The sequence below is a fragment of the Poecilia formosa genome, unplaced genomic scaffold (assembly GCF_000485575.1).
Source record: "Poecilia formosa unplaced genomic scaffold, Poecilia_formosa-5.1.2 Scaffold172, whole genome shotgun sequence".
Taxonomy (NCBI): Eukaryota; Metazoa; Chordata; class Actinopteri; order Cyprinodontiformes; family Poeciliidae; genus Poecilia; species Poecilia formosa.
This window is the reverse complement of record NW_006800111.1, coordinates 1,204,932-1,231,405: the sequence shown is the minus strand read 5'-3', so window position 1 is coordinate 1,231,405 and position 26,474 is coordinate 1,204,932. Positions and strand designations below refer to the sequence as shown.

At 40.1% G+C, this 26,474-nt stretch overlaps 2 protein-coding genes across 5 annotated transcripts; both read right to left on the bottom strand.

Annotated features, from left to right (window-relative positions):
- Positions 1–421: 421 nt before the first annotated feature.
- On the bottom strand, positions 422–10,080 carry LOC103147009 (adaptor related protein complex 2 subunit mu 1). Of its 4 annotated transcripts, none has more exons than XM_016678037.1 (13): positions 9,916–10,078; positions 8,465–8,586; positions 4,829–5,094; positions 4,643–4,725; positions 4,282–4,287; positions 3,981–4,116; positions 3,549–3,693; positions 3,238–3,255; positions 2,772–2,891; positions 2,490–2,625; positions 1,998–2,095; positions 1,708–1,819; positions 422–1,444 (listed from the first exon to the last, which is right to left on the bottom strand). In XM_016678037.1, exons 2-13 carry the CDS (start codon positions 8,536–8,538, stop codon positions 1,310–1,312), a joined length of 1,329 nt encoding a protein of 442 aa, XP_016533523.1. In that variant the 5' UTR covers positions 8,539–8,586; positions 9,916–10,078; the 3' UTR covers positions 422–1,309. The 4 variants fall into 4 exon arrangements, with proteins under 4 accessions (XP_016533523.1, XP_016533521.1, XP_016533522.1 ...); XM_016678035.1 differs by having other exon boundaries at positions 1,310–1,444; positions 8,465–8,620; positions 9,916–10,080; XM_016678036.1 differs by lacking the exon at positions 9,916–10,078 and adding an exon at positions 9,845–9,864 and having other exon boundaries at positions 1,310–1,444.
- A 1,647-nt stretch (positions 10,081–11,727) lies between these two features.
- Positions 11,728–26,097, bottom strand: LOC103147008 (segment polarity protein dishevelled homolog DVL-3-like). Its single transcript, XM_007565142.2, has 15 exons — positions 25,479–26,097; positions 23,417–23,486; positions 20,784–20,899; positions 20,200–20,318; positions 19,696–19,831; positions 19,172–19,262; positions 18,954–19,023; positions 18,721–18,860; positions 17,812–17,888; positions 17,626–17,693; positions 16,920–17,069; positions 15,688–15,819; positions 14,811–14,978; positions 14,442–14,645; positions 11,728–12,565 (listed from the first exon to the last, which is right to left on the bottom strand). The coding sequence occupies exons 1-15, from the start codon at positions 25,637–25,639 to the stop codon at positions 12,207–12,209; spliced, it is 2,061 nt and encodes a 686-aa protein (XP_007565204.1). The 5' UTR covers positions 25,640–26,097; the 3' UTR covers positions 11,728–12,206.
- Between the last annotated feature and the right edge of the window lie 377 nt (positions 26,098–26,474).

Genomic DNA, 26,474 nt, shown 5'->3' with positions numbered 1-26,474 from the left:
AACTCTACTACCTCCCATGCCGACATTACATCACACCAGTTTGTTGGACAAACAGAATCTGAGGTTTAGTCAAGAGGGAAGTAAACGTTTCAGAACCAACAATGCAGACAAGCTCAAAGTCACCATAAAAACAGAGTCAGTAATTTATGTAAAAGTAATCCTGTGCAGCATGCAATGTTTTTCAGTAATTATTTTCTTAGATCTTCATTGGCTGCAAAACAGTTAACATAAGAAATTAACTTTTTAAATATGTGGAATTAAACTACATAGAAGTTTCACTTCTGAACAGAATTTAAGTTTTAGCTTTTCACAAGCACAAGACTTTTTTTTGTTTTTAAATTGGCAAACAAATTTTGACCAGCTTTGTAGGAAAAGCTTTGCTCCAACAATATCAGAGAAAGGAAAACCAGGCAGCAGGTTTGGTTACATAGATTTTATTGGACAGAACGGTCACCAGGGCTACAAACAAGAAGAAGCAGACAGTGGTGAAGCAAACACCAGGGGGAGACCTCACCTCGCTGCAAACCCTGCAGACTGATCTTTGAATTGAAAATAGTGTGGCAATGATCATCTTAGTGCTTATAAAATATCTGGGGGGAAATGAGTCACGATACCCTAATGAGGACGATGGTCTGACCTCAAATGACCTGACGTGTCTCTGAAAGGAACGCATGCTAGCAGTATAAAACCAACTTGAACAATGTCGATTTCTGGATCAGCTACCAAAACATCAGTCGGGAATGATTTCACCCTCTTGGGTGAGAGAAATGCACAGGGGTCCATCCACAAGAACACAAATCTGTCAATTTATTCAGACGGTAAACTTTACTGGAGTACATGTGAATAGAAACCATCTGGACTCGTCTTTATTAGGCACCTTAACCAGGTAGAAGTGACAATGAGGACCTTAACAGGAGAGAGTAGATAGAAGAATAACACTGAACAATCTGAGCACTCATTCAAACCTTCCGTCCTCTCCCCCTGAGACTCCAGCATCACACGTCTTTTTCTTTCAGATGGTTCACAACTGTACTCGTCACTACTAGATATATACGATACAATGGTTCACATTTTGCATATATCTGTGCATTACACCATATTTACTTTTTGTTTTCTCTTTAAACGATGTAAATTCGATCTCCAACACCTAGTTAAGAAGGAATGGGGGAGGAGAGGAGGAGAAGAAGTGATAGGAAGAGAACAAAGACAAAGTAGGGAGAAGAGGACAGAAGAAAAAATTCTTAACAGGGATAGATGAGAGCAGTTGGGGGGGAAGTGGTCGGTTTTGCTGCCTTGCTAGGGTGGAAATTCAGCAGCGGGTTTCGTAGATGCCGGAGCGGCCGATGTACCGCACCCATTTGATGACGTCGTGGTCACTGTAGTTGAGCTTGGACTCAAACACCTTCAAGTAGCGCACCTTCAGGCCAGACGGAGCAAAAGGAACCTGCGGGGGACAGGAAGAGGGACGTTTGAACAAGCCAGAACGTGTGGACCACACAGGCTGCTGTAGTGGGAAGGAAGCCAGACAGCTGGGGATTTGCATCAGATACTGAAAACATTTGATCCACTTCATCTGTCTGGTCGGCTACTGTGCATTTGTTATTCTACGACGAGTTTGTTGAGCAGGGTTTTATTTTTATTTTTTTTAAACTGCAGCTGTGAAACAAGATCGTATCTTTGAGGAGACAGAGATCCAACCATCATCACCTCAAAGTTCATAGAGATAGGAGGCCTGGCCCATTTCTTCTTGTCGTTGGTGGGCAGCAGCTCGATCTCAGCACTGATCTGAGATTCCTTCATTCCAGCCATTCGTTTGATCCTGCAGAGCACACACACACACAAAAAAAAAAACCAATGCGCTTAAAAACATAACTAGGACAAATTTGATGCCATGTTCACAACAAAAAGTGTTGCTTCATGGAAGCAAACAAGTCGAGGGTGTGCAAGGCTCACACAAAAGAGGTTAGGCGGTTAATTATTAAGCTGCTGCGACTCACTTCCAAACGATGGCGTTCTCACTGGCCTTGTATTTGGCTTTTCCCTTCATGCAAATCACCTGGACACCGCTGGTGTTGAGTGGTGTTGGGATTCGCACCTGAGAAATAAACACACATTGAAAAAAGGAAAGTGAGGCATACAAAGCATTTAAAAATCTAATTTAGATTTTACAACGTAGATGGAACGAGATGAACCAAGAAATAAACTGGTGATTGGATGATTTCTAGCCTGATCAGGCAGTTGAAACTCAAATCTTACATTAGTGCTAATCACACCACCCTTTTGCATGGATGTTTGTATTCATACAAGACTCAATGTTACCCATTTTGAAAATCAGACAAAGCACAGGGGCATTTGAAGTTTGTTGGTTTTTCAGAGGGCGAACTTGCATTATGCCCGTATCAATATATTATTTATCACAATGACTTTTTTGGTACAGATTATCATCCAGCAAAATTTGTTGTTATTGTGACGGGATTACAAAATCTCACCTCAATCTTTTGAGCCAGCAGTGAGGGTTTAAAGTTCGACTTAATGACCACTTTAACTTCCAGTTTAGTGCGCCCCACCTCCCTGACCAGAGGAATAACTCGGAATGGAAGGATGATATCTTTAGTGGTGCGATATCTGCAATGAGGCAAAAGGGAAAAAAAAACTAAACAAAAGCTGTTATGCCAACATAATTCCTGACTTGTGACTTTGCCATGTTTTGCATTTAGAAAATCTTGAAAGGCAATTTTAAAGCTGAAACAAAAACAAAAAATCTAACTGACCTCATGAGCTCATACTCTCCATCCGGAGGGATGAAGCTGATGCTGCGCTCCGAGTCAAACTTACTGAGACGCACACACTGGTGGAAAGTGCAGTCGTCGATGGCTATAGACTGCTTCCCACTGAGAAAAATAATAATAATGAAGGTTAGAAAGAGAGTAATGAATAAACTTGTACTCTTCCTATATGTCCAGCAGTTGAAGACGCAACACATGAGCACATACAGAAAAATAGCTGGTAGCCACACACACTAAGGCAATATTCTTAAATTATAGTTTGGGCGAAAGCGTACAAAAACAAGCAGGGAGGTCAGCTACACAGATGCTCAATACAAAAAACAGAGAAAGAAAAAAATGTTTCAATGGCAATGCAACAGATAACAGAGGATGAGATCTTAACATGGTTGAAGGTTCAGACAGAACAGGAATGAATAAGGATGTTGGGGGAGAGGAATTGGTAGCACAGTACCTTCCTCCCCCTAAATCACTGAAGAACAGCACATAGAAAAGAAAGAAAGGGAAAAAAGACAGGAGAGATCCATGCAAAGGAAAGCAAAAAAAGAAAAAAACAAAAACTGTAAAGCCTGACTGTAATCAGCACTGATAACAAGCAGAACAAACTGAAAGTTGCTTTTTGAATCTCAGTACAAAACTTCCTTTTTTTTTTTTTTAAGCTTCCAAAGACAGAACCAGTCAATGAAAGCACAGAAGCAAATAAGTGATTTATATCATAACCAGTAGTAATTTAGTCAGTGTTACGTTAGGTGCTGCATCTCTTACCTCTTTCCTGCATCGTCAGACGCTCCTCCCTTTCCCTGTTTGTCGATGACAATCTTGTCATTCATGCCAAACTTGCACTCGGGCATTCCGCTCAGGTAGCTCTTCATCACGACTCGGCCCGACACGTGCGCGCTCAGGACCTGACCTGAATCGTGATCAGTGGCAGATAACCGGGCCAAGGGTTTTATTCCGTGTTCTTTTGGAGGATTTTCTGAAAGCTTTCTCTGAATCTATCGGAAAAGAGCTTTATTATGCTACAGGAACACTGTGGTTTTGTTGGACCTGCATTTTATGTTTTAGTACTTAAGAAACCAATCGGGAAAATAAAACAAAGGAGGAGTCGAATAAAGTCATTAGGTCTGACTAACTGAATGTTCCTAAAATCCATTGTTGTCACTGATCTCCATCTACAGGGCAAGAACACAAACAGACCTTGAGGTGACATGAGTAGATTGACGCTTTCCAGTACGTCCAGGAAAAGCTCGTTGCGGCGATATTTGATGCCCTCACGCCGCCAGCCGATCTGCCCCGTCACCTGGCTGGTGATCTGAGACTGCTCCTCCTTTGTCTGAGAGACAGAGGGGAACGACATCATAGCAACCAACAAAAGACCCGACAAGCAGCAACTTCAAATTTCAAAGAGACAAGTAGGAAATGCAGCACTATATGGAAAATGATGCTTTATGAAAAAGGAAATAAAAAGGTTAAAAAAATTTTTAAGTAAGCATATTACCTGATGCTGAAGTTTCCAAAATCCAGTTGTGAAAAATGGCAGGAAAAAGAAAGAGAGAGATATTCAAGTAAAAAACATAATTCAGTCCACTTTATTTTTTATCTCTATCATCTATACAAAATCAAAATGACTGCAACAAGATCGGGCAATACACAAAGTATATAGACCTGGCGCAATCAGATCAAGCAAGGTCTAAAACTAAACATTTTCCATTAGATCAGATCAGTTTACTTTTCATTTCAATCAAATGGACAGAAGTTTTAACAGGCTACCACAAACTGAACTAAATCTCTTCATCCATTTATTGAATCAGAGTTGAGGCATTAAAGTTTTAATCAGAGAGTAAACATGTCTTGCTTACTTGTCCCTTGATGCCCTGCTGTGTGATGAAGGTCTTCAGGGCACCGGTCTCCGAGTTCTGGGGGTATCCGAAGTCCAGGATCTCTGCACAAACAAACACGGAGAGACAACTTTCAGTAAAAGATAAGCGTTGCAACAGAGGGGACTTGAAACGTGCTGCGTTGAAACAAACGAGCGCTGATAATACCGTCCAGCAGCTCGTAGATGAGCACGAAGTTGTTCTTGATGTTCTCCTCGCTGATCTTGCCGAAGTAGGCCGTCATCACGTCACACATTTTGTAAAGGAACTCGAACACCATGGCGGCGTTGACGTTCTGCTTGGTGACGGCAGCCAGCCATATGTTGGAGCGCTTGACGTGGAAGAAGCTGGTGCGGGCAATGTTGGTCACCGGGGACCGAACCTGCTGCCGGGCATGAATCACGTTCACGCGGAACGCGTCCACCGCATTACGCCTGCAACGCAACGAACGGGAGGAAACTTTTGTGTTTTGGTGTGTGGAAAAAAAAATAAAAATAAATATGTATGTATAAAATCAAGCGCTTTTCTGCATCCTGTGAAGTCATTTGCGAAAACGTTTTCAATTTTAGAATCGTATATTCATTGTTAGATATGGGACGTAGATGTCAATAACAACTTTCATTGACAAAGCTACAATGGGAAACCCTCCAACATGGTTAACATGAATCCAAAGAAAACAGACTGCTGCAAGGAAACAGCAAGGAAGTCATGGTCGAGACAGTTTCCTGGCCTGAAACACTTCTAGTCAAACTGTAAATCTGTCAATATCCAAATAAATAACTTGAGAGTTAAGCATGTTCAAAATAGAGAAAGAAATCCTGCATCATTATTGCCTTATGTGCAGGGCACAGTGCAGTTGGGATTTCTAAGTAAGCATGACTGTGATAAGTTTTACCAAGCTCAGCAATTCTTTTTTACAGAGCCTTGCAGAATTAGTCATACCGCTTGAAGTTTCTCATTTTGTCACATTACAAACTTAAATGTATTTTATTAAAATTTAAAGTGACAGACCAACACAAAGTGCCAAAATTGAGAGAAGGTAAAGTTTCATGGTTTTCAAAATATCTTCCAAACAAAAATCCATGGTTCCTTTAAATTCATACACTCTACAGTCAGTAATTTGAACCCATATTTCACTACAATTACCGTTGGAAGTATTTTGGCCTATATCTCAGCCAGACTGGCAATTGTCAGTTTATTCCCCCCCACTGGATTAACTAGATAACTCAAACTCACTCAGATTGAGTGGAGAACACTTATGAACATGCAACAAATTCTTAAACCACATCTAGCCCTGATAAAAGTGTGCTCAGGATGTGACGCAGGCATCAGTTTCTGCCTCACAATTTACATACAGACCAAACTGCTTAATTTTGGTTTCATCTGATTGGTGTACCTTCTTCCACATGTCTGCCATCTCTCCTACGAGTATTTGTAGAAAACTACAAACAGGGTGTTTTGGGTCCGTTTCTACAATGTCTCTTCGTTAGTTATCCGTAGAAGGCTGATTTTTAAATACAAAAACCTCCATGACCCATTCCTGTTTTCCACTTTACTACTTTGTCCCTCACATGTCTGCCGTTAGTCAACTAATGCTCTCCAAACTTCTCACGTCATGACAGAACAGCATGTTTTATGCTGAGGAGAAATTAAATGCAGCTGGACTCGGTTTAATTGGGTGACTTTTGACTGCGCTGGATTTTTATTAGGGGCTCTAGGAGTGGATAAGTACATGTGCATGACATTTCATGTAATTATGCAACAGAAATTCTTAGACAATGTATCTTTTTTTTTTTTTACTAATTATATGTAACTTTATGTTGGTCAAGCACATACAACCTTAATACAATACAATGAAGCTTGCCGATGCAACATAAAAATGGGGAATAAAAGCTCGAGCAGTGTGAATACTTCGGTAAGGCACTGCAGCTTACAATATGTAGAAAGATCCATCTAAAGCCAAGACATTATAAAGTAAGAAAGCACATCGTCTCTAAACACTGCTCCACTAATGTGAAGCAGAATTGAAGTAAAAAAAATTTTTTTAAATGTTTACCCCCAAATAACAGCTCTAGACAATACTGCTTAGTTAAAATGACACAGCAAATTTAATCTTACAAAGTATGCAACTAATCTCCTCAATTTCTGAGAGAAGACAGGGCAGAGCAGAAAGAAAGCAGCGCTACATGAACCTTCGTTTCTCATGCTCAGACTACATGCTACGGCGCTGGCTCAGCTGATCAACAATTACACTCCATTTCAGTTGATTTGGAGCTTTATTTCGGTAAAAGGTGGTCTAATCATCACCAGTGTATGAAGAGGTGACTCATGCTTACGGGTATTTAACCATCGCATAAATGCTCATGCAAGTCAGGGGTCATGGGGGCGAGGGGTCATTGATCGGTGGCCATGAGAGGGAGGAGTCATGCTTTAAAAGCTACAGGAACTCTTACCTATTTCTACATGGGGAGGGGGGCCAAGATGAACAGATGGAGGAAAATGGTTAAACAATGGTTAACAGAGGATAGATAGTAGAAAAACAAAGATGATAGAAGAGGACAGACAAAAATGTACAAGACATTTTCGTGCATCATGTAGACAGAGTGAGGGAAAAAAAAAAACAAAACAAAAAAAACGGTATATTGTTCATGATGCCTTATTTGGACGAGAACTTCTCCACTCTTTGGTTTATGCTTTAATACGCAGGATGATGGTGTGTGCATTACTGAATAGAACACCGCTGCCGTGTTATTTCTAGCAGACAAGTCCTGTTACCGAGCTCTTTTGCTCAACATAATATGAATTATAGTAGTTTGAGCCATTTAGTGGCATTTTCATGCACAGACCTTTTGACCACACCTGAAGCAAACTAGTTACAAACAAACCTCCATAAAGAAAAATAGTAATTTTACACATTTCTAAATGACACTGTAAGCAACTTCGAACATCCAATGGCATTTAAGTCGCACTCAACACCTCTGCAGTGGATTATTTGTCACTATACATTTTTTTAGGGTTTCAGCACCACAACTGCTAAAAGCCAAATTAGTGGCTTTTACAGTAAGAGCTATGAATACTTACATTTTTCTACTTTAAGTGAAAAATGAAAGAAATGTACAAAGCATATTCTTTTCAGACAAATGAAGTGTCAAATCTGAAACTGGATACATTTTTGGGGAAAAAAAAAACTCAAAACAAAAAAATATAACTTGATATGACAGAGAGAACTGTGTTTAGAAGATTTGAATAATACCTGGGAAATGAAATGCCCACAGAGTTGCATGCTGATGGAGAATAAAATTATTTATTTGAGTCGTATTGTTGCATCGATAATTTTAAGTTTTCCCCACGCCAAGTTAGCTTGGAAATTAGTTTCCCACACAACAGCGCATAATCTTGTAATATGAGGGTGTGATTTGACAAACATGAGTGAACCAAATCCTTACATTAGACAATTGGAGAGGAAAACAAATTGTGACCATGTGGTTCTTCCCTACCATTTATAACTTTATTTTACGTAAAGTAAATCATTCATCTGGAATGACAGGTTTACAAGAATACTTGTAAATTTAATTTTATAGTTAAACTTTGTCATTTGGAATTCCGTCATTTTAAATGTTCTCCTGGCTTAGCTTTGTTTCTTCTGCTTCCCAACGACACAACAAACATTAATTTACACAGGTTCAGCGACATAATCCTCTGATCTGGGATAAACTCAAATCACTCCACCTGCATATTAGGTTCTCACTGACGTTTCCCAGAAATCTAGAAGACTTTCCACAGGTTTGCTGCAGTAAAACATACCCTATATCATCTCGGTAAACGCGGGAGATGAGGACCTCCCCCTTGTGGTTGTAGATGAACAATCCTCCAATCATTGTGGCTGCTTCTCACTCCCAGCGTGCCATTGTGAAACCAAACGCCTCCTGAGAAGAGACAGACATTAGGGAAGGAAACTGGCTAAGGGAAAAAAGAAAAACAAAAAAAGGGATGATGGAGAAGTGAAAGCAGTGAAAAGTGTGAGAGCGGCCAACGGTACAGAGAAGCATTTGTCCCTCATATCCGCTTTTTCCGTCTTCCTCTCCCTCACAAGTACACATCATCCCACTGACAGCCGAATGCATCCTGCAGCTGCACCACTCCATCGGTGACTTTGTTTAAACATCCATTTGCATACACTTGATTCCAATATTTGCCATCCTTGGTTTCCCCAGGAAACCAAGGAAATTCCTTGGTTTCCTTGGGAAAGGAAGATTAACAGCAGATTAGCAGCCACCAGTTTGAGGCAGGTAGCTGGCTTTAAATCTACTCTCATTTAACACTTCCTGCAAAATGCTCCCTAATCTCATGACACCAAAACTAAAATCAAATTTATGATTTATAACCCAAAGACATTATTTTCCATTCATAACCTGTGCTGCTGTTGTACAACTGATTTGTTTAACTTGGACCTCCAGACATAGCAATCTGTCCCACTTAAAAAAAAATATAATTTTCTGGCATAGCGATGAAGGACACCCTTGAAAATTTCTAATCAGAAACTTGACATTAAAAACAAGACGTTACTTGGAAAACACCATGGAAAAGACAAACATCAGATTTCTAACAACAGAGCGAATAATTATCGCCAAACCAAAGGGTTTTAGCGACGCTATCTCGCCGAAGTCAAGATGTCTGCTCATTCAGGCCATTCCGTAACGTTTGTGATTTTCTTCATTCTACTCATTTGCTTCTCTTAGTTAAGTAAAATCCCAGCGTCATACAATTTGACATTAACATTTTTTTAATACAAGTCGACATCAACGAAGGCCTGACCTTCAGTGAGATTTAAGTGATGGAGAACGAACCGAGAGGTAGCAGGCTAATTTAGCTAGCCATAGCAGGCTAGCTGTCGACACCGCCGAGCCAATCGGATTTTTAACGGGTTTCCGGTGAGAGGAACGGAGAAAATGACACGACAGGTTGTCATAAATCATTAAAAGTTATGAATACGCTTGTTGCTTATGTTATTGCAGAATTGAGAACACTTATTATGCATAAATTAGCCACATAACTGGTTAGCTGCATTTTTCTACTAAATGAAAGAAATTGCCTCCTTTCCGTTATCAGAGCTAACCGCTACTAGTAGCTGGACGTTAGCTGCTAACGTTGCTAATATTAGCATTGCTGAATTAAAACACTCGCCGGTTATCCCTGACGATAACTAAGCTAAGTTACTTATTTTCTCCGAAAGAACGTAACGTTTGTAAACTTACCCCGATTATTCCACAAAAGCCGCCACTGCTTTACTCCCAGTTCAGCTTCGAGTGTCCAGCGTATTCCCAGCTCATTCACCCGCAAGCTTCGCTTCTTTCCCTGCTGCTCTGGGAGCTGTCAGCTGACCCGCCGTCTTTACGCACTGTCGTTCCGCTGTGACAGGAAAAGGCGCGGCTGGAGCGCTGCATAAACCGCACCCAGGCCAAGTTATAAGCAAATGGGCGACTAATTATTTATTTTTATTACTTAGATATTAGCTAAGGAGCTTGTAGTTATGCAGAATGGCAAAGCGTCCTGTTCTTACAAAAGGACATAACTTGTTAAATATTAATGAGTTGCAATTCCTCAGGCGAACCAGAGGGGGGCCTACAGGCTATTAACATTTAGTATCGAGAACAAGGAATGTCCCTTTTATGCTAAGATATTAATTATTCGGATATCCCCGCACTAAACAGTAGTATATTTTTCTAGGGTTTTTCTAGGGTTCCTACTGTTTTATTGATATTTTTGCAGTTTTCGATTTATCTCTTGGCGTTTTTAATGTATAAATACAAAACATTCCCATCAGTTTTGTGATACGTTCATGACGATTTCTACGTTGAAACTGGGGAAACGACATGATTTAAGGGATTTAATAAATGCTGGACAGGAGGATGGACGAACAGAATAGAAATGGATGGAGAGGGACATATTTAAAATAACCGGGTGGTTAGATAATACATAAAAATATGGATGTACATATGGGCAAATTACCAAAATAATGAAAGTAATGATAGATGTGAAAAAATGATTTACGGCTTGCACAGAAATGGATGGATAAAACAGATGAATGAAGGGGAAGGCAACGGAAATAGATGATTGAATGCAAAACAATCTGAAAGTACATTAATTTTTATTCCATGCCTTTTCCGTTTTCAGTTCTTGAGACCCTTGACCTAAATCGAACTTGTTTTTAAGATTCTGTAACTGCACAGGCAGGCATCCAGTTGCATAGGTTAAAAAAAAAGTCAGCTTTTTAGGAAAAGAAGCAACATCAGCTTAACGCACAAGTTTTTCCACCTGAATACACAGAAAACAGTTTGTCCAGGGTCATTCAGTTCTAAGGCCAATTTAACTTCACACATAATGCTCTTTTTATACCTTTTCCCCCATCTCCCACACACACACACACACACACACACACATCTGCAAACCAGACTGCCCAACCTTCACATTCCTACTTTGGAGTCTGGAATCCACTGCTTTCAAATGCAAATAAGACCTGAGGTAGTATGGGAAAAATAAGCCCAAGAAAGTTTTTTTTTTTTGTTTTTTTTTCATATTTTTTACCCTTACACACTGAATCACAAACACACAAAAAAGACCCCACAAAAAACATTTATGTCATAAAACTATATTTATAAATAAAAAGACATTTTTTTCCTTGATAAAAGAGTAGTGTGAAAGGCATGGTAAGAAATTTTCCACTATACATCATCATGAGACTGAAAGTTCTCTGGTTAGCTGATAAAATGCAACATTGTAGTGTAAAAAGGACTCTTAATGTTCAATGCTGCTGTTAAGCTTCAAAACGAACCTAGTTGTGACCAACTATGTATATAACAAAACAAATGCAACATTACAGTAAAAAACGACTGTAATCCTACATACAAAATTTCTCATTTCTTTCTATCCTTCTCTCTTATGCCAAGCAAACACTTTAAACATTTGAATCAAGGTTAAGGTTTAGTGTTCTTCAGATTTATTTCCTTGTTAGAGGTCAGAGAGTGGGGACTAAAAGAACAGAGGAAAAGTGCTTCATCCTCTTATTTTTTTTCCTGACAAGGATAGGAGAGAGGGGGAGGGCTGAAGAGTTAGATAAGGAAAGCAGAGCGGAGGTGGGAATAGCAGCACAAATGAAAACCATCCATGTGGATTTGAGCCGAGTCATCTTCCCAGTTGAGCGTTTCCACCAGATCCCTCCCACTCCGGCTTTGTCCTTAAACAAACTTTTCCCAACCCTGAGAAAGACACTTTGGTTCCATCTTGAGCTTAGGGTGTTTCTTCACTGAAGAAAGTATGGGCATTACTATTTGGGAGAAAAGCACAAGTGATGAAGACATTTTTTTTTTAAATCAGCATGCAAAACTGGGTTGGTTTTATGCTTTTGGAAAAAAAAAAAGTTATCAAGACTTTGAGTTACAGCTTTTGCGATCTCTCCTGCCTCCGTTGACATGTCATGATGTCCTCCTCACCCGAAAGGAGATGGGAACATCTGACCTGCTACTTTACTACCAACTCCAACACATTGTCACATCACGTCAACAAAGAACTCTCCGGCGTTGCCCACCGCCATACGCAGGGACTGGCGAGAAGCGGTCAGCTCGGGAGGCACCGACGTCAGCTCTCTGCCTTGCGGAGCACCGGGTGCGGCGGTGGACAGATGAGTGGGCTGGGGAGGCAGCCCGGGGGGGCCGTAGACGAGGCCGGGCCCGTAGGCTATAGAGTGCGAGTTGGCACTGCGGTGGCTGACAGAGCTACGGATGCTGCGCTCGCTAGGGGGAGCTACTGAGCGCTCGCTAGGAGCTCTGTGGCTCCTGATCTCGGACTCGCTGCCGCTGCCGCCGGATTTCCGACCCTCGTGCTTGCTGCAGTTAGAGCCGCTGCTTCCTGTAAAGAAAAGAATCGGAAAAGCAGGCAATTAAAGTATGAGTTTTGATTTTGCTTCTATATACAATTAAGAGCAAATTATTTTGTGGAAACTCTTTAGACTGCTGAAGTTAATGTAGCCATTCATACACTGAAAAAAAGCTCTGGCAAAGCTGTTTTTAAAAGTTTTAAAATAAAGTATTCTTCAATTCCATTAAAATTCATTGACAATAAGAATTTTAGTACATTTATTCAGTGGGGCTGAAAAAAAGTCGTTAGAAAAAAAAAAAAAAGGATAATTATCAGAACTGACAAAACAATGAAGCCCTTTTTAAACAAATATGTACCTTTTTAAGATAAAAATTTATAAAAACTTGGATAAGGACTGGTTTATCGTTCTATCACGCAGAGTGAACAGCAGAGTAAGGAAGGTTAAAGAATGTCTTCAATGGCCACTGCAGCAAATAGTGGCATCTAAGTGACTTCCACAATGTCTGTGTATTTTTTTTACCCCACTGATAATAAACTTATCATTCCCTTTAATGTTTTTTTTTTATTTCAGTGGCCTTTTAATTGTTTCACAAGCATTAGCTTGAACATTATATTGTGTTTCTACTTTATGATGTATCAAAGTTTGATTAAATAAATACACTCAAATAAAAAGTCAAATGCATTTTTCCTCAGTGCCAGATTGAACTCCTGTAATAACAATAATACAAGTCTTTATCATACATATATTTTTCAAACTTTCCAACAAGTTTGTCTCGTATCGCTGCATTGATTAAAATTTAACTCAACGCAACACAACATTCACAAAAACAAATGCTGAGAGCAAATAAGCATCCGTTTAAAACGTCATAAAAACACACTCGGGCTGTTTAAGGATTGCTTCATGTTGCACACTTTAAATCACGAAACACAACACAACTCCTGCCCCCACAAAACAAACAGCACAACTAAGATGTTGTCTCTGTGAGTCCAGCTGTTGTTAGTCAGGAAATATCTGAAAATCGCAAGCAGACGCCTCATAAAACCACAAAGTCTGCTTTTCCTCCCCCAGACATTAAATACACGCAAAATTCCTGGACGTAAATATGGCCAGTTTTTTTTGTGTTTTTTTTAATAGGTTTTCCCTCATTTCTCTCTAAGCTCAGTTGTGTCTCATAAAGCCAATCGAAACCAGCGATCAAACCTGTAAATGTATTCATAGTATGAATACAAAAACTATTTGACTTCTGTCAGTGGAGCAGGGAGACAACAGGAAACTAGTTATCAGAATTGAAATTAGCCACCTGTGTCAGACACAGCAGGAGATGTCTAAAACTTAACAAAAATAAATAATTTATATATATATATATATTTTTTTTTTTTTTTTTTTTTTTTTTTTTTTTGAATGTGGACATGAATTTCACATCAGATTGTCAAACGAGTAAGAATAAGAAACAGCTTCTCCACCCTGGAGGAATAAGTAGAGGACTAACAAGCAGGATGTTTGCGTACTAGGGGTCTGAACCTACAGCCCCAGAGCCAAAAGTGGCTCATTAATGTTAACCTCCTCTCGGAGGAAATATGTTCTCGTGAAACTTGTTGGTTACGTTTTTTTTGGTCTGTCTGTGTGCAAAGTTGGAGATGTTTTAGATTGTACAAGTACAATCTAAAATGTCTAACAGTAGATGGAAAAAAAAAAAGATGTTTTGTTTCCAAAAAGGGCTTTGAGGATTTCAAACACTGCTGATCTAGACTACAGACTAATTTGGAAATAGTATTAACAAGGTACATATGCTCGTCTATGATATGAATGTAAGCTTACATCTGTTTTTAATGCTGAACTGTACACAAACTGGCTGTGTGATTTGTGTGCTGATGGGAACCAGGAGGGATTTTAAACTCAACTCACCACTGTGCTGGCTCCCAGCGCTCCCAGCTGCCGGCCCCCCGTGGAAAGGCTGCGGCAGGTCGTAAGGATGCGGGATGGGAAACTGATAAGGCAGAGGCATTGGCCAGGGAGCAGCACCTGGGTGAGGCAGAGGAGGGACTGTGTCCTGGTCCGAAGCGCCTCCGCTGGAACCGTCGTGGTCATGTAGTGAGAGGTGGGCCATATCTAAAAAAACAGAAAAAAAAAAACACAATTTGATTTAGACTCCCACTCACGCGTTGAGTCTTTCTATCCGTATATAACATGTTGCTTTGTAGATGTTGGTTAGTTAGCACTCGTCTCCCTTGTTTAAGCAAATATTACGACACACACACAAAAAGATCCGCTTACTGCCACAAAGGTCCCCGAAGACATAGTAGCACTGTTCAGAAAAGGTTATCTTGTTGACAGTGTGCCGTATGTAGCCGGCTTTCAGCAGGTTGCTGGCGTACTTCCGCGCTTCCCGACGATCTGAGAACCCTTCCACATGATGGAAGAGCCAGTCCACCACATCGGACCCTGAGATGGAGAGGGCCAAACACATTTTAGAAAACACAAAGCTCACATTTCTAACGAACCTAATCTTCACCGACTAGGCCACACGACATTCTTTACATGTCCACACTAGATTGCTGTGAAATCTCATAAGAAATCAAACAAATATGCAAAAAAAAAAAAAAAAAAGTATTTAGGCACTACAGACAATCCTGAACTACAGACTAAGCAGAGACAATCTAAAAAATAAGAATGATGTGAAGGCCACAGGACTCATGGTTTTCAAGCATTTTCTCAAATATTATGACTATGCTCTGAATTGCTCCACTGTAGCTGTGGCCGCATGTTCAAGGTCATTGTGCCGTTGCAAGGTGAAACTCTGCCACAGCCTCACAGCAGTCTCCAAAAAAAAAAGAAAAAAAAAAATTGTTTGGATCCAGAGTTAGCCTGAAATGACTCATCCGCCTTCCCATCAACTCTGAACAACTTTCTCCATACATGTCCTTGATGAAAATAAGAAGTCCCACTGAAGTTTTCTAACGCACCTTTCCTTTCACAATTATGCTCTCCGTCGTGCTGGTCTATCACACAAACTTGTGATAAAATATACTGAATTTTGTGTCTGAGACATGATTACATGTAGAGAAATTCAAGAGGTATGTATGAACACTTTTGTGAGGCGGTGTATGTAAACTGACTCTCAACCATGTCCCCCCTTCTCCGATAAACACACCAATAAAGGCGTTGGCGATTGTTATCTTCAGCCACATCCTGTCCCGCACCTCCAGACCCGACTCTGGACAGGCCATGGCCTTAGCAACCGTTGTCATGTCGCTATGGATCGAGAGATGAAAGTCATCAAATCCTGTGGGACGCAAGACAACAAATCTTAGTAGTTTGCAGGACAGAAATATCAGACAATATCATGTAAGAAACTGAGCTACATTGTTGTTGTTGTTGTTTTTTTTCCCCCACAGTGATTCCAGAACCACTCAATTGTGTTACTGGGACAAATGCAAAAAAAAAAATAATAATGTTTTGGAATTTGCCTTAAATAATGTCTGGTTTCCTGTAGTCTGAGCTTAAATGGATTTGCTGGGCTGTTTTCATTGTGATTTTAAAACTAGCTTTAGCCAAACAAACATCTTAGCAGCTGCAAAACAACCAGATTGTAGAAAATGTACGTCAATCTACCTCATAAATCATTAAACTCGGGGCTCACCACATTCCAAGATAGAATATTTTTGATAAAGAATGGAGAAAAAAAATCTGTAGCTAACTAAATCCACCCTTAGATGCAAAGCCATCTGCAATATTACACATAAAACTAGCTATGCTGAAGATGCCATAAATGTTTTTAACTGCAATATTTTTCTTTCTACTAAACTTCTTTGTTGCTGCATTTGAAATAAAGCCAGCATTCCAAAGCAATGATACGTCTTTTATGACTTTTTGTAAGTGTATGACACACATGTTTCATCTCAGAGCGAAAAAACTACAGAAATGCAAATCGAATCAAAAGCCGGTCGAAAACGTCGCAGAAAGAGGATACGCGTCTCTCCTGGAAACGAAGCCAAAACTTCTCGTTTCCAACGATTACAGGGAAGATTAAAACTTGTGAGTTATAGCTCAGTTTTGGGGGAAGAGTTATTGAACAGATGGAAGCTGTGGGGCTGAAAACTGGGACAGAGAGCCATCCCAGGAATGCAGTTTAAGGGCGAGGCCACGCTTCGAGTCTTAGCAGCGTGTTGGTGAGAGATGATGTTGCTGCATTATTAAAAGTCAGAAGGTTTGTGATAGCAGAGCTGCTAAACAATCACACTGCAATACTGAAAACAAACCCGAAGCAACGGCTTTCACATGGTAGCAGACTACGTGGAGCCTTAGCAAAAGTGACGACAGTTGGGATACAAATGCCGCAATAACAAGCCACAGCAGGCAGCGGTGGAGGGCGATATGACTCACTTTCTGTCTCGGGAATGGAGCTGCTGATGGAGGAGCTGGTGGAGGTGACGGTGCTCATGGAAGGGCTCATGCCGTACGGAGGGTAAACCCCGGTCATGGCGGCTGTGTGGGACACCCATGCAGCTGGGTCGATGGGCCGGATGGGCTCGCCTGTTGAATGCGAGGAGGAAAGCGGTTAAAAGCGGTTCGCCTTGATGCCAAGACAGGCGAGTTATGTTGCTTTCATTTGCAGAAATCCAATTTGTTTTCCCAAAGACATTTAATTAAACCAAACCTGCACGTTCAATTCATTTGAAATAAAATAGCTGAAACGAAAACGAGGTATTATTACTGTTAGAAATTGTGACATCCCCTCCCTCGTCGCCATGTTGTCCATCACCACAATGTCTCCCACAATCCACTTGGGTTTTAGCAGCTCAGCCATCTATACGCATATGCAGACCTTTCAACAGTGCCAAACGCATTGCTAGATTTCAAATGATGCTGAATTATAACAGTCTATTAAACATTGCAGGCGAGCAGTTCTTTACAATCGCAATTATTGCAAACAGCAACATTTTGATGACGACTGTGATTCAATGTGTCCTGCCAATTTAACACATTTCCAATTAGAAAAAAAAACAACAAAAAAACGTGTCTCTTCACCCTCTCAGTCTATTTCCCAACCTGTCTAAAAAGAATAATAAAAGAAGAAACGACAACTCACTCCTGGGGAGAGCGAAACAGCTTCGAGGGTTCGGGTCCCAGCACTTTGCAACAGTCAGAGTAATGGGGCTGTTTGAAACACAGACCATTAGCATTAAATATAACCATTAGAAAATTATCTCCAACTTGAACAGACTCCTGTTTTATGGGGATTATTATGCGGAGCGTATTAATGGTGGCAACTAACCCCGGTTTGTGCACGATGTCCCTCAGCACCCGGACCGCGTCGTCGTTGCTCATATTCTCAAAGTTTATGTCGTTCACCTACACAGGGAACAAAGGTCCGAAAATTAAACAGAGTCAGGCTGTCTGCGTTTTGCCAACAGCATAGCACACTCTAAATTAATTCCCACACAACAGTTCCTCTGTTGTGCCAGTAAATCCCACTGTGCAAAGCCATTATTTGGACTTGCTGCATGTCTCAAACTACAGCATATAAGAGTTTGGGAAAGAAATTTTTCCCCCCCATAAACATAGTTTACAAGATATTAAGGGCTTGCTTAAAAAAACTAAATGTCAGGAAAAATATTAAGAGCAATTGTACTTCCAATTTGAAGGACTAATAAGGAGTTAAATCTGTGTTTTTCACTGTTTAAATAAAAAAAACAAAAGAAGACGAAAAATAACTTACTAAACAAATAGAGAAAGGTTTGATTATGGTTATTTTCTTTTACGAGTTTGTTAACAGTGACTCTGCTGTTTTGATTTTGATTATGCTGTATGTGTAAAAAAAACGCTAAGGTGAAATAATCCAACACTTTAGTTCTTGGTATTGACAGTAATTTAAGTCTGTCTAGGTCTGTACTATTTTTTTTTCTTTTTGCTTTGTGTATGTTTTCTTTTTTGACCAGTGCATGTAAATGTTGAAAATTACCAAACAAATAAAACTGCATAGCCAGTTAAAAACAGTTGCATTCGGAGGAAATACCCTGAGAAAAATTATGATTTCAAACTAGATGCAACTGTGCAGTGTTATAAATGCATACGTGCATCTGATGCAAGAAAGCTCTTTTCTATTCAATGTGTAAAGTATGCCCCCCCCACAAAAAACTTTTGGGAAATCCATTTCTCTTTTAGTTTTTGTACATATTCACACCTGCAAGAGCATGTCGCCTGGCTCTATCCGTCCATCTGCAGCCACAGCTCCTCCCTTCATGATAGAACCGATGTAGATTCCTCCATCTCCCCTCTCATTACTCTGACCCACAATACTGATGCCCAAGAAGTTGTACTTCTCTGTGAAGGAAGGAAGGGAGAGAGGCAGGGTTTAAAAAGTGAAAGAAGACAGTTTGTGGTGACAGCCAAGTCTAACATGGACATGTGACTTACCCATGTTAAGAGTTACGGTGATAATGTTCAGAGACATGGTGGAATCTGTGATGCTGCTGAATGATGAAGACTGCAAAGAGCGTTGAAGAAAATGAGTGAATAGCTTAGTGGGGGGGGGGAATCAAAGCAAAAAGAAACATTTAAATCTGGAGGGAACTTTCATCAGAACATCTGTAGTTGAATTGCTGTGGTTTACTCAAAGGTCTGTGCCGTCTCACCCTGTCCATGTTGGAGGCCTTCGGTTTCCGTCGGCGACGGCGATGTCGTCTCATTAATCTCGATGAGCTCTGCTCAGTGGAGCTACTAAACCTAAACAAGCAACAATTTTTTTTTATTTTTTTTTTTAGAATTTTACATATAGTGTAGAAACTACAACTCTAGAATACATTAAGAGTATTTAACACTTTACAAAATTAGTCATAAACAAGTCTTTTTTTTTTTTATGAGCAGCATTTAAGCACCGGTACGGAAGCTGCCAAGTCAAAATTCACATTTTAGTAATAAAGGTGAGGCTAAAAGCCAAAACAAAGAAAAAACATGTGTTTCTCTTACATGTGCTTGAATCACAGAACGTTTTATATGAAATGGAAACTGTCAAAGCTTCACAAAAACTTGATAACAAAAACTGATCGATTTAATGTGTTGTGAATAACAAAAGACGGTTACAATTTTGCTTCACTCTGACATAAACAATCAACTAAATGTCCTAAAATTCTCAGGACAGCCGTATAGAACCTCTGACCTGCTGGTTGCGTCGTCGTCCTCTGAATCGAAGCAGGAAGTGGACTCCAGCTCGCTGCTCATGAAGGATGAACAGCTGTCGTAGTCGGCTGCTCCGCGTCCCATCGTTCGTGATGAATACCCGTTCTGCCTCCCACCTGCAGCAGCACAGCACTTTAATTAAACGTCAGAACTGAGCAGTGGCACTCCAGAAAACAAAAAAACATCAAATCAAACATCTCTAACTGGGTATTAAAGCTCCATGTAGTTTTGTTTCCAAGTAACTACTTTGAGTTAAGTTAAATGTAATGCTTTTTGTCATGTCAAACTTTTTTTTTCATCCTCACCTTAATGGAAATAATCTACCTTACATATCACCAAAGCTCAATAAGATAAATAAAATTACTTTTCATTGTAACAAGGTAACTGTAGCTATATGAACGTCCAAATGACTGACACAGAATTTTGCAAATCCAACAAACTGAACAATGCATTAAGAGCTCAGCAGGCGGCAGGACTTTCTGACCATGGTCGTTTGTGTGTTTCCGTCTCGGCCTCTCCCTGTCTCTGTCTCTCCTTTGCGACACAATGGAGCCGGTTTCTGTGTCATTGTCCAAGCTGTTCCGCCCGCTTGCTGCTTTCCCACTGAAGACGGAGCGAAGGCAAGAGAGAGAGAGAGACTCAGACACAGAGCGACTCCTGGTCAGTATCAGAGCAGCTGGGTCATTAAAATAAATGTTTACAACTAATCTCTCTTGGTCGAAATCATCTGCATGGAGAGAGGCTGTTTGGCGGAAATGACAAGAACTTCTTTTGTGAGCGTTGCATTTGTTTGACCATCATGCCTGCGTGGAATATTTTAGAATCATATTACAGCATTGACGGGTTTCCTAAAGAGATTTCCTCTTTTAATAAGTAAACTGTAAAGAAGATGGGAAGAAAAACGTAACTGCTACATTTTGTACTCCTACACAAACCCAAGGACAAAAAGATTAAATGTTCTTTCTTCAGAGAATAGGAAGCAAAAGCCTGTCTAGTTTTCTCAACCATGGCACAGAAAAAAAATAAAAATAAAACAGACAAAACCGATCTGTCGTTCAATATGCTCACTGGTAGGAAGGTGGTCTCGAGTCTCCGATTCCCCCGGTTCTCTCCAGAGGGGGCGTCTGCTCTAAACTGTCGGCCACCGAGCCTCCGTCTGTGTGAGCTCCATCTCCTGACACCAACTATCCACAAACAGAGTAAAAATCAGTCAGAGAGCGAGGAAAGACTGCCGAGTACTAGTGTCCAACTAAACAGTGTGTTAAAGCTATTAGACACGCTTCTGTAAGATTCTTCAAACTGATCTTGAGGCGTTTGTCATGTGCAAGACGGGAATTTTTAAAATTATATACATTTACATTTTTTGTTTGTAAAACATTTTCTAATAAACCCTACCTTCCCAAAAACAAGCACTCACATGCCTCAGATGACATCACTTTAAGGCAAAAGGCAACTGGTCAGACTTCTTGATCACACCCATTTGGATTTTCTCCCCTTTGTTTGCATTATTTAATAGGTTTTTTTTCCCCCTTCAAAGCCTCTGAAATTATGATGTCTAAGAAAAAGATTGAATCTCACAAGATGAAAAGTAAAAGTTCCAGATGAAGACTGTTCAGTTCGAGATAGAGCTGCTTAACATTGTAATTTCACTATATCCAGCATCGTCAATGCAGAGGACCGCTTACATCCAATAATCGGGAGGCCATCACAAACAAAGTGCAATACATTCCAAATATGCTTGCTATTAGTTTATCTGGCCAATTGGATGGACTTTTTCATTCCCACCAATAATTTGGATGTTGGTGACCAGGATTTTGCAAAAATACTGATATTCTAGCAACAGTTGCAGCGTTTTGAAATGGGGGGGAAAAAAAGTAGTGGGACATTTTTTCACAAAGAAATTTGGTTCTACAATCATGCAGCCTTAGTTTAGAACCAGTAGATTAAAAACATTCACAGTGTAAGAACACGACGCGTTTAAGTAAAGTTAAACAACAGTACATTTTCTTTGACCTCAATTTGCACTGAGAGTTAAAACTCAGTGGAAAAACCAGGTGCTGCAGCTTAATAGAGGTAACCGTTTTGAATCTGGCAGAAAATTACACATTATTCCCACCTATGAAAAACACATGTCCTTAACCTTTACCTAATTTACTACCAAGTAAAAAATAAATAAATAAAAGCGCACTGAAGTACATTTTGGTGTTTGACGCAATTATAGATTAAAAATAATGGAGGTTCTGAGTTTTGATAGATATAACGAAAATAATTTTTAAAACGGGTTTTTCAGTATTTGACCTGCCAGTCCCTGGTCGGAGCTGATTGGAAGATTTGATTTTGATCTCCGGGCGACTGATTGGTGAATTACTAAATAGGTTTATGAAGAGGAAATGGGTCATCCAAAATGAGACTTTAACACTCATGTCAAAAAATGACGTTAACTGATGCCGTCTCATTGGTTTGCTTCTTGAGATGTCATCAACACATCTGTGCACAAAGCCAAATTCAAAAACTCATTTTTGTAACTTTTTTCATTGCATACATTTTTGGGTGAGAAACAAAACGAACCAGATAGTGTCTTTAACACCATGTTGGAGGCAGAGTTTACATTTTCAACAAAAGGACCAAATGGAAAAAACTTCCAAAATATTTTTATGATACGTTTAATTACTCGGCCGACAGTAAAGCACGGCATCATTCCGTTTGTCGAGCAGCGCCGAGATCTGCCGCCGGACGCCCGGAGGACAACCGATCAGATGACTGAAACAACAGATGAGCGCTGTAGACAAACAAATGGATGTAGCAGAAATAACTCTGCCCCCGTTTGTGGAAAATTTCAACAGCCCTACAGAGGTGAGCGTCGTCGTGCACGTGGACGACGGAGGATGTGATTTATTATTTTTTTAAAAATCCAGTCACACAATCTCTAAACACGCTAATGAAAATTACCACAAAAAAGGAGAAGTAAACAGACAGCAGCAGCTCTGTGTTGATTAAGCTTAGAGAGAGAAAAAAAAATAAAATAAATAAAAGCTATAATTGTAACCACATGGTGGGGCATTAACAAGAGGCATCCATCTCTTCCATCCAGACACAGAACATTCTTCCTCTTTAAGTTTACTCTCTCCTCCCTGTGAGATTCAATCTTCTCGTTAGATGAAGAGAAGTGAGAGGCTTTGTTATTGGGCATTTTCCTGCTATCCTGTGATTTCACTTGCTTTTAATTTCATTTGGGCAAACAGGAAGGGAGGCTATGAACCAGCACCAGATCTACTTCTTGACATAGGAGAGTTACTGGTAGAAGCTCTAAAGGAGATAAATACTAAACGATGATCTACGTGTTGACTAGTCGTGTTGATTAGTTTGTGCAGCGACTTTGGAGGAAATGTTTGAAAGCTGTTGAGGTTTATTTGTTCATCGACGAGTTGAAAAGGAAAAACTGTCGGGGACAAAAAAAAAAAAAAGAAGCGTCCGTGTGTTCATTCGAGGATCATTATCTGATAATAACATTACTGCACAGATGCTTAAGGCCACTCCCTGGAGATGATGTATGGTCATGGTTGGTGCACAACAGATGGTAATTACCGATACACTTCAATGGTACTCAATTACAACTCGAGCACAGTGAACAAACACACACACACACACGCACACACGCACAAAGCAAACAAAGCATACTCCAGGACTCATTCGGAGCTTACCCATGACACCACTCTTCCATTGAAGCAGGGCAGCCTGGCGTTGTCGTCAGAAATCTCCTCCTTTACCACTCTGCAAAGAGAAAGAGAGAGAGAGAGAGAGAGAGAGGGAGAGAGAGAGAGAGAGTTTTTTCAGTCAAAAGTTACTAATACAAAAACAAAGAATGAGTAAATACGAGGGCGCATTTTGAAGCAATGAAGATGATAATGCATCCATTTGCAATAACAAACACTGAGGCAACTTTTGCTTTTTTTCCCTCTCTTTTAAAGTGTTGTTCAAAGCACAAGACCTCAGGTGACAAGAGTTAAACAAAGAAACTTTTTCTTAAAGTTACAAGTTTGGAAACTGCTAAAAGGTGGATACAACAGCACATAGCCCAGCTAATTCACAAATAACACCAGCTTGTTACACTCACATGACACAGATGGGAAAAACTGATGTTTATGCAATGGCGGCTCGATAACTACAACTTCACTGAATGGGTGTTTTTTCTACATTAGTGAACAGGAACTATGCACCTGCATTGAAATTAAAGTAAATCTCAGAAGAGATTATTGTGGTTATAAACAGTGGTAAATTATTTTAGGACGAGTGTGAAAAGTTGCTGCTCGTTTTTAAAGAGAAGCGTCCAAACCATTTTATGCATCTTTGTTTACATTTTTATGCAAAAAAAAAAACAGAATCCAGTTTTTCATAAGACATGGGGTTCATAAACTGTTTAGTAAGTTTTCAACTTGAGTAAAAACTGTTTCCATTCTGAATGTTACAAAACATGATTGAAAGTCTGTCTAATAACTGAGCTGAAACCACTTTTAATAAAATACCTTTTGCTTCTGCTTCAAATTGTACATCTTTATTGTTCTGGATCTTCCGTTGTGTATTTTATGCACACCAGATATAAGTAATTTGGTATATCATTGCTATATTTAAGCCAAATGTTTTTTTCTTTTGCAAAATGAACTAAATACCATGACACCCAGATTTAAAAAAATAAAAATAAACTCATACAGTTCCTCACATTCTGCAGCAATAATGTATTCTTACAGATGGCCATATAAAGCAAAACTTAGACTTTAACAACGCTTTGCCTCACAAGAATAAAATTGGCAGAAATTCAATGTTCCAAAAAGTGTTACAGCTATATATCCAAGGAAAAATATCAAAGCTTAATGAAACTTCCTCGAAAAAATAATGGCATAAAAACTACATGAGTATGTCATTAAATAGTCACAGTTCAGAGCTGAGGTTTAGGTGGCTTTTTTTCCCTCATTATATAATAAACAGGAATGAGTATTTCCCTCTTGCAATTTATTTTACAAGTTTTTGCCCCACCCTAGTGGAAGTTTATTCAGGGGCAACATTGGAAAACTGGCGCAAGTGTTGCCAAAAATGTTACATACAGTCTTTCTAATTCTTAGAAATCTAGACAGACTCTGTCTAAAGGAGGATAAATTGTCCACTTTTCCCTGCTGTGTTTTAACACAAAAGGCAATGCTCATAAAGCTGCCAGAGTGATGAAGAGGACATTCCTGTGTCCAACTCTACATTCCTCTGGCTAATAGACAACAACAGCAGCAGGGGCCTGCAGGTCTCACCGACTCAAACTGGCCCTGGACATTTTTGACACTAGTAAGTTAGCATATATGCATGTACCTACATCTGACAGTACTAAAGTCAGACCAAGAATCCACCACTCAGGTCAGTGACCACAATTTCAGTTTTGTCTATTAAATATTTAAAAGTCATTCCAGTAATTTTTTTTTTATTGTTTCTGATTCGGGGGACTGTAACACCAAACTTGGTCAAACAAATTCGAGACAAGCAATGTAAACAAACGGAGGTCTGGACGCAGAGCAGATCCGTGGTGGAAGCTAGCAGCTAACAAAGAAACGACAAGAGCACCAACAACCTGGCAATGTAAAAGAAAAATGGGGAGAACACAATTGGATCGGGAGTGGATTAGTTAACAACAGCCTATTTCAGCAGCATAGTCATTAAGACAACATAGGGTCGTTATCCTAACCCCGCGGTACACACACAATGATAATAACCCCCTTTAGTTACCCGAAGTCATCGTCCATAGATTTGAAGAAGAACTTGTAGTTTGGTTTCTTCAGGACATTTTTGAAGTCCGCTAGCGTGACTTTGTCCGCAGGCACGGGAAGCTTTACAAGGTACGGTGTCTCCTGGTCGTCGAGGTGGTAGATAATTTTGGTTTCCCCCATCCCGGACTGTCGCTGTGGCAGCAAGGCAGGCTGGGTGCATCAAGCCGAGGGCCTGGCAGGCTCCCTCTCGGGCCCCGACTCCCCGTTGCGCTGGCGGCGGCGGCTGGGGCCGCGGTTCTCCGGTGTATTTCTGGTTCGTCAACTCGCCGCTTTTAGTCCTGGTTCGGTTTTTTTCCCCAGTGGCAGCTCAACAAAACGACTAAGCACTGAAAAGAAAGGGGGAAAAAACTTGCTCCTCCACAAAGCGTCCCAACACTGACCAAAAGACCGAACAACGGTTGGTTCAGGTTCAGTTAAACTCCTGATATGTTGCAGAAAGGTTTGGGGGAAATGTGAAAAATCAGCTATGAAACTGGAGCAAAATAAAGATTCTCAGAAAGGGTGGCTTTCCCTTCTTCGTAACTGTCGAGCTCGGTACTTTGTTGCACACGAAACAGTAAAAAAAAAAAAAAAAAAAAAAAATCATTGAAGCTTGTCTAACAGGGGCGCCATCTACAGGTCAGGAGGAGAACTGCAACAGAGTGGTCTGACTAAAGATGGGAGAGTGAAGATAATGCATTAAAAATACAGTGGCTTTTGAAAGACTTTAAAAGTTTATGCCATAATAAATCATTTTCACCTTTTTCCTACTCTTTATGAGACGTATCCTATACAACTAAACTAAAAAACATACAGAAATAAATATTTGTAATCTACAATAACCTGGTTGCTTTCATCCATACTGTGAAGCTACTATGAGACAAGCCAACTTTTGATTCAATCTCGAGCGGGGGCAGGGTAAATTATGTTTTGTCAGTTTGTTTTTAAAGCAATAATCTGACACCAGTGGTAGCTA